The sequence below is a fragment of the Corvus brachyrhynchos genome, unplaced genomic scaffold (genome assembly GCF_000691975.1).
Source record: "Corvus brachyrhynchos isolate BGI_N302 unplaced genomic scaffold, ASM69197v1 scaffold46, whole genome shotgun sequence".
Classification (NCBI taxonomy): Eukaryota; Metazoa; Chordata; class Aves; order Passeriformes; family Corvidae; genus Corvus; species Corvus brachyrhynchos.
Genome location: NW_008238838.1, coordinates 6,763,301 through 6,770,825, shown reverse-complemented (window position 1 = coordinate 6,770,825; position 7,525 = coordinate 6,763,301). Strand labels below are relative to the sequence as shown.

The 7,525-nt window shown below is 59.6% G+C and overlaps 1 protein-coding gene across 1 annotated transcript in view; it reads right to left on the bottom strand.

The window, feature by feature from the left end:
* Nucleotides 1-644: 644 nt before the first annotated feature.
* The window catches only part of PHLDB1 (pleckstrin homology like domain family B member 1), a 19,174-nt gene continuing 12,293 nt past the window's right edge, over nucleotides 645-7,525 (bottom strand). Inside the window, exons 12-28 of the mRNA XM_017738393.1 lie at nucleotides 7,051-7,206; nucleotides 6,835-6,945; nucleotides 6,586-6,675; nucleotides 5,954-6,076; nucleotides 5,053-5,190; nucleotides 4,953-4,995; nucleotides 4,413-4,897; nucleotides 3,856-4,023; nucleotides 3,416-3,532; nucleotides 3,218-3,311; nucleotides 2,963-3,007; nucleotides 2,267-2,558; nucleotides 2,071-2,161; nucleotides 1,843-1,989; nucleotides 1,482-1,701; nucleotides 1,320-1,405; nucleotides 645-1,053 (exon numbers count right to left, since the gene is read on the bottom strand). Coding sequence (XP_017593882.1) covers nucleotides 913-1,053; nucleotides 1,320-1,405; nucleotides 1,482-1,701; nucleotides 1,843-1,989; nucleotides 2,071-2,161; nucleotides 2,267-2,558; nucleotides 2,963-3,007; nucleotides 3,218-3,311; nucleotides 3,416-3,532; nucleotides 3,856-4,023; nucleotides 4,413-4,897; nucleotides 4,953-4,995; nucleotides 5,053-5,190; nucleotides 5,954-6,076; nucleotides 6,586-6,675; nucleotides 6,835-6,945; nucleotides 7,051-7,206 — 2,547 coding nt within the window. The 3' untranslated portion in view covers nucleotides 645-912. The remainder of the gene's footprint in view (nucleotides 1,054-1,319; nucleotides 1,406-1,481; nucleotides 1,702-1,842; nucleotides 1,990-2,070; nucleotides 2,162-2,266; nucleotides 2,559-2,962; nucleotides 3,008-3,217; nucleotides 3,312-3,415; nucleotides 3,533-3,855; nucleotides 4,024-4,412; nucleotides 4,898-4,952; nucleotides 4,996-5,052; nucleotides 5,191-5,953; nucleotides 6,077-6,585; nucleotides 6,676-6,834; nucleotides 6,946-7,050; nucleotides 7,207-7,525) is intronic.

Sequence of the window (7,525 nt, the reverse complement as noted above, 5' to 3'; positions counted from 1 at the left end):
TGCCCCTACAGACCCCGCCCTGGTCCCACCTTCGCTCGGCCCCGATTTTGGCTTTACTCGGGTTCGGCACTGCTCGGATTGGGTTCAGGCTCGGCACGGCTCGCGTGGACTCAGCCTGGCCCTTTTTTGGGCTCGGCCCCTTCCATGGGCGCATCTCCATCCCGCTGTTCCGGTCACTTCCTGCTGGTATCTCCTGCACCTTCCTGCGGCCCCCACAATCTCGTAGGCACGATGCTGTGCCCACCAGCTCACACCCAGTGAGCTCCGAGGGGCCACAGCCCCTGCCCAGTGCCCCCCCGTCCATCCCCCCAGCCCAGGGGCAGACTCTGGTCTGTCTGGAAGGTGCTGCCAGTTCAGAGGCCACATAGAAGGGACAGCCCAGGTCACGAAATGCTTTGTGACTGGGCAGTCCACACCGCAATCCCCATCTGGCCCCGGCACAGGGGGGACAACGATCCGAAGTTGCAAAGGGTTTACGAAGAGGGGTCTGAGTCTACCACAGTAGGGGGTCCTAGCCACATGGGGCCAGCTGGAAGCACAGCATGACCTCACCGTTTCCTTCCCTGGAACACTATGGCAGTAACTATCAGCATCAGCCTCAAAACTAGCACCTCCCCAAGGCAGAAAGCTCAGGCCCCAGCAGGTCTTTGGCAGCTTTTTACATTTCAGCACTTTGATATTGTTCCAATAAAGTTTGTTTTTAAAAAGTCAACATAAAAAAACTTATTCCCTTGCCCGAACAGGCAACATTCAGTACCGCCCAGCTGGGCCCAATGCAGGTCCACAAACGTGGTGTGCACAGCCTGTGGCGTGAGGCGCAGCAGGGACCATGGTCCCCTCAGGAGCTCCTTGCTGCTTGGGATGCTCAGAAGTCCGTCCAGCTGGTGGATCTGGGGTGTGCAGCATCCCTCCTCAGTTCATGAACTGGGTATAGCCCTCTGCCCCAGTGACAATGACATCCATCCAGATGCGCATGGCCTCGGCTGAGGGTGCCACCATGTAGTAGAGTCGGTCGTGGGTCTTGACACAGAAAGTGAGCGCAGGGTTGGGGCTCTGGAGGGGAGGATGGAATCAGCACTGGCCCCCTCTGAGCAGCAGCAATCCCTTCCTTGTCCCCCCACAAAACCCAGCAGTGGGGTCCTGCCCTTGGCAGGAAGGAAAGCTGGCACCATTAGGGGCCATGGAGCACTGCAGGAGCATCCCTGGCATGCACTGCCGTACTACCTCCTACCTGCGTGACAGAGGACAACGCAGGAGAATGGGGATGCCCATGGCGGGTCCCAGTGGACACGGGAGCAGGGGCAGTGCCCGGCTCTCACCTTTGCAGCACTGCGGAGGTGGTCATAGTAAACCTCTTCAATGGCTTGAAAGTAGATAACACCCTTCAGCTTCGTCTCATGTTTATCTGCCCAAGAGAGGGAACCGTTGTCGACTGTGGGCGACGGCGTGGGGAGGGGACGTGAGGCAGCATAGGGACTCACCCACGTAGTATGAGAGGGTGCGCTTCATGCGGTCAAAGACAAACCAACGCTTCTTCCAAGATTTGATCTTCCCGCCCATTTTGACCAGGTAGCCCTTGCACATCTTCTCTGTCAGGATTACGTGGTAGCAGGTGTCAATGTTGTGGCCTGACGACTCGATGTGCAGCCGCAGGTTGAAATCCTCCTTGCGGATGGGGAGGTACCGTGTCAGGGGACGAGCCTGGAAAAGCAACAGAGCCCTGCAAAGCCCACCAATGGTGACAAGACCCACGTCCCCCCCCTGCGAGCTGGGACATCAGTAGCAAGCTGCGTGTGCCTCACTGTCCAGGCTGGGAGAGGGGGATGGCAGCCTGCCTCACACCTGTGAGAAGTGCTTCTCCCGCAGTTTGACCTCCTTCTCCACCAGCTTCTGCCGGCGCACAGTCTCGTCCTGCAGTCGGCGTTCGAGCTGCTCCCGGCGCCAGCGCTCATCCTCCAGCGCCTGTTGACGCAGCTCCATTTCCCTCTCCTGCCAGCACACACAGGCGTTCAGCCCCAAGGACTGGGGACCTGCTTGCCGTCCAGCCGTGGTGCTGGTGCTCCCACTCACCCGGGATTCCATCAACCGCGACTTCTCCTCGTGTGCCTCCTTCAGCATCTTCTCCATCTCCTCAATCTTCCCTGTCTCCATCCCGCTGGCACTGCAAGACAGCCACAGCTGCTGCCCCAGCAGGAAGGACCTTGAGCCAGCAGCACATCAGCAGAGCAGGCTGTCCTCTGGCCAGACGAGCTGGCCCCAGGGTTACCTGGAGATGTTGTCAGGGGAGCATGCAGAGTTGTTGCCGAGGGAGATGCTGGTCTCCATGCTGTCTGAGCTCTCCAGGCTGAGTGTGTCGTATGCGTGGTCCAGCTCCTCAGCCCGGGGCCCGGCACCATGGGGCCGGTGGTGGTGGAGGATGGAGTGGTGCACGAGCCGGGGGAAGGCAGTGGGGAAGGGGGGCTGCCCATGCAGGGCTTCCCACTGGGACTGTGCCTCAGCAGCTGCTTTCTGCTTCAGCTCTGCAAGCCTCCGTTTCTGCTCCTCAATCACCTGCTGACCTGTGCCATGGAAAGGTGACAACATCAAGTTAAATGTGCCACATTCAGAGCTGCATCGATGGTGGACGAGGCGGGGTGGCACAGGCAGAAGACACTATAGGCACTGCTGGAGCCACGAAGGCATGGTAGGGGCAGAGGTGGGAGCTGCTGTCACAGCTCTCTGGCAGGCACAGCAATCTGTCTGGGCAGGAGCAGGGGGGCACATGCGCCAGGCTGGTAGGAACAGGCTGAGCAAAGCATTAGCGGGTTAGGGATGCACAGGGCTGTCCCTAAGCAGATGTCAATAAGCACCTGGGGTCCTGGACCGGTCATGCCCCTCTTATATATGGCAGAAGGTGCCAGCAAACAGCCATGCTGCTGCCTCTGGGCTGCCTTAGGCAGTCCAAGTCACCCCACATCTCTACCTGGTGGATCGCCTGGCTGCAAGGGCTCTGCTGGGAGCAGCTCAGCTGGAGACAGGCCGTCAGGTGGAGGGGTCAGGAGGAAAGAGAGGGGGGGAAAAGCAAGAGACCATGAGAGAGGCACTGCATCCTGCCAGAGCACTGCTGCTGCTGCCACCCTCAGCCAGGCTCCCTTCTCCACTGCCCAAGTGGCAGCGGGGATAGTGTCTCCCGAAGTCCCACCACCCCATACAGCCAGGACGCAGAGCCAGAGCTCACCCTTCTGCTGCAGGGCCAGCTGGCGCTTGGTCTCGATGTCCTGCAGCGTGGCCACCAGGTTGCGGGACAGGCTGCCCGCCGGGCTTGGGGGGCCCTGGGCAGGACAGCAGTTGGTCAGCCGCAAGGATGGGGATGGGGGCTGGCACCAGGCATGTGTGAGCCATGGCCAGGGTGCCTCGGTCCCCCTGGCAGCCATACCTTGGGTGAGGGGCTACACTCCAGCATGGAGAGGTTGAGCTGTGAGGACGAGGGGGTCCCACTCTTCATCCGAGGGGTGAGGACACCAGCACCACCCTCTGTTTTTGCGCGGTAGACCTGAGCACAGAGACGCAGACGTGAGAGATACGTGGGGGAACTGCACCCTGGACAGATGGCTCGTCTGTCAGCAGGGCTGAGCCCTGCTCACCCTCCCCAGATCCTGCTCTGTGTTGGTGCCATCCTGGCAGGGATGCAGGCAAGAGAAAGCAGAGATTGCCTGCCCTAGGCCACAGGTCTGCTCTGCCTTTGTCTGCTGTGGCAGACAGGGCCCCAGCAGCACTCAGGGTACAGGGTCCACAGGAATATTCCCACACTGCCCCACTTTTGCCACAACCAGCGGCCCCAAAGCCTGAACCTCGGCAGCAGGTAGTCAGGATTACCTGGAGAGCCTTGTGAGAGGAGTGAGCTTTAGCTGGAAGTGGAGGAGGGGAAGAAGAAGGAGAGACAGAGGAAGAGGAGGTCTCAAAGCCAGCCATAACCTCCTGGTACCACTTCTCTAAATCAAGAGCCGGGAGACACACAGGGCCTCCCAACAGCTGCTGCTCCATCTGGAGAGAGAGGCTGCATGAGAAAGGATGAAGGACAAATGCAGAAAGAGGGACAGATGCACAGAGAAGAGGCTGGAGCATCCCTGGCTGTGCCTGCACCATTCCCCCAGAACTTAACGTGCAGACCCCTGGGTATCCTGCGCACTCCCTGGCTAAGTCCCAGCAGCTGTAGGAGCCATTTGCTGTTCACGAGGACATGAGAACTGATCAAGCACAGAGACCCCCTGCCCTGGGGGCAGTGGAGCACCAGGCAGGACAGCCACGGGTGTGCGGACTGTCAAGAGCCCAAGCTGCTGCTCAGCTCCATCTGCAGCTCAGCCCTTCCCGTGCATCTCCATCACCTCCCAGGGAGAGTGCAAGGGGCCAAAGGGGGGAAACAGGGCACCAACCTCTGCAGAGACGAAGGGAGAAGGGAGAGATGGAAGAGGAGGAGCACTGCCTGAGGATGAAGGAGCCGGAGGGGTACAGCCCAGCAGGGAAGCAGCAGGGGTGTGGAGGCTGCCCAGGATACCCGAGAGTTGCTCAATGGTCACATACTGGGCAGAGAGAAGCAGATTAAACCAGAAGAAGAGCAAGGGCAAGCAGGCACAGAGGAATGAGCAGGCAGCTCCAACCCCCAAAGGAGGGTTCATTGTCCTGGGAGGAAAAGCAGTTGGTGCTGCAGCCACCCTGGTGCTGGGCACTGGGTCAGGTCCCTGCCTACTCTGCATCCTCCTTGCTTGGGACAAGCAGCCAGGACTGCATCCAACAGACAAAAAGGCTGCCCTCCCACTGCTGGGCACCCACTCTGCTCCCGAACTCTCCCGATACATCCAGAGCAGGCAAGAAGTGCACCCCAGCAAGGAGACTGGGCAGCTTGAGCCTTTGCTCCCCACTCAGCTGCAGCCAGACAAGTGTCCTGACCCCAGAGAGATGTGGGTTCCAAGCACCAAGGCACACAGGGAGGCCGCGCGTCCGCAGCTTCCTCACTGCCTGGGATGCAGCGGGCAACCCGAGGGAGCAAACTTGAGCATGCTCTGGGGCAGGTACCTCATCGGCTGTGGGAGGTACAGCAAGCAAGAAAGAGCGCTGAGTGGCAGCGGGGGCAGCAGCAGAAGCTTTAGTGTCCAGGCTGGGGCCATGTGCATTACTGCAGAACCTGAAAACGTCAGACAGCCTCATGTACTCCTAGAAATCCACGGCAAGGGAGAAGGAGAAGAGTTAGACCCGTGTGCTGGCATCATGGCACTGACTGCATAGTGGGAACAAACCTCCCTGTGCCTTCATGCCCCAGCACTGTCTCCCCAACCCTGCCCTGCTGCCCATGGTGTCCCCAGTGTGCAGCACCGTGCGGGAAGCATGGTGCTCGAGCTGGGCTGGGTGTGCTGGCACCCATCTTGCCCTAGCCCTCAGTACAGCTTTGCTGAGTGCCTACAAGGGACAGGGATGCCTCAGGGTCTTGTACGGTCACTGGCCACAAGTCCTCCCTAGAGCAGCAGCACTGGATGAGGCACCTCAAGCTGTGCTACCAGCTTAAAATCCACTTCCTTGTCCTTTCTGAACCAAACATGCTAAAGCTGGGGACTTGCTCTTATTTTGGGAAAGCCAGGCTAGCAGGACCCTACAGGATGCTGTCAGGAGGTGCCCAGCCAGATGGCCAGCAGTGGGCTAGGGGGAAGCACAGGGATGCCTGTGCCCCACAGCGCTGCACCGGGATTAAAACAGAGGGCAGCAGCAGCAGGAACTGGGATCCCCTGTGGGCTCAGGAGAGCACCTGGAATCGAGGATTGAGTGTTAATGAGCACAGCCAGAGAGCTACATGATAAGTGCCCCAGCCATGCTGCTGTGGGGCTGTCCTGCTGCCTGGGAGTGACATCAGTACACAAAAGGGGTCTCAGCCAAGGAGGGGTAAGCGAGCAAGCACATGCAGCTAGTCCCTCTAGTTAGTTACCTCTTGTGCCTTGGGGTAGGAGTAGGTGGCAGGAGAAGCTAAGGAGGCAGCTGCTGTTGGCAGGGGGCTCAGGGGCTTAGTTCCCTCCAACAGCTCATAAGTTTCTGAGGTGTGGAGGGTCTCCTGTTGAAGGAGAAAGATCACGTAGGCAAGGTGGGCACAGACAGCAAGGTGGCAGCAGCAGCAGGAGTCCCACTTCAGTCAGGCATGAGGGGAGTCTGCCATCCTGTGCCTCTTCCCAGCAGCAGGTCAGGCAGCACCACAGCCCCTGAGGGCATCATGGTTCTGGCTCCCCATTCAGAGCCACAAGCAGGGTAACGGGCAACTCACTTCCACCTAGAAGTCCCCTGTACCAGCACCAAGACACCCCCATGCTTGCTCTCCAGCAAGGATGGGAGCCCAGGCAGTGCTGTCCTATGTGCTGCTCTGTTGCATTTCCTTCCCTCCCTCCCAACCTCTGGAGCCCACAGAGAGACTTTGAGCAGCTGGAAGCACCTGGCTCTGGTCAGAAGGTACTTGGGAACATAGAAACTGCTGCAGAGCAAAGCTAGTGGTGCACAAGGCTCGTCCTCACTCGCGACAGCAGCTTAGGAAAGCAGCTCTATGCACCATAGCCCCCTCGACCCACTTACCTCTCGGAGAGCCGAGGACATTCTGGGGAAGCTCCTGCCACCTGTGACGAGCTGATACCGCCTCTCCAGAGACACGAGCTTCTCCTTCTCCTGTGCATGGGGTGACAGATCAGAGGCAGCTGATGGTTACTGGCGCCCCATGGCCGGTCACCCCCCAAGCTCACCCTGCCTGCCAGCAACCTGGAAAGAGCTGGAATGATCTTGTCCCCTGCCTCGAGCACCCTCAGGAGCACACAATCATGGCATTACCTTCTGCAGGAGCTGCAGGATGCTGCTCCGCTCCCTGGCCAGGCGCTCGGCCTCCTGGGCACTCTGAAGCCGAATCTGGGCAGCCTGGGCATCCAGGGCAGCCACTCTCTCCTGAGGAGCAGGCAGTAGAGATGAGGTGGCTGTTGATGAGCCATGGGATGCTGCCTGGCCATGCCAGACCCAGCCACACTGGACCTACTGCCCCTCCACCCTTACCTTCCTGCGGGCAATGCTACGGTGGCACTCAGCCCGGCTCTGCAGGAGCTGCTGGCCTCGTGCCTCGTGCTCCTCTTCGAGGTGGCTCTCCCGCTCCAGCTGCTGGAACTCCAGATCCTCAAACAGCTTGGCCTCCGTCTCCAGTGCCTCTGCCTCCTTTGAACACACAAGAGCACCATGAGTGGATCAGTCCCACTGGATGGGCACCTCTGCATCCTGCAGGCAGGTCTCCCCCAGCAAAACCTCCTGCCATGTCTCCACATCCTACTGGTGCTGGCCAGGAACAAGAGCTGGTGGCCAAGCCTGTCCCCTGTGCCTGGTGTGGGCAGGCAGGCAGTTTTGCCTTCTGCTGGGCACCAGAAACATGAGAGATACTGACAGGAGTGTCTGCTGTCAGAAGAAGGCAATGGAGGCACCCAGAATTGGCCAGAACAGAGCAGTCACCCCCATGAGATGAGTTTGCCACAGCCAGGGG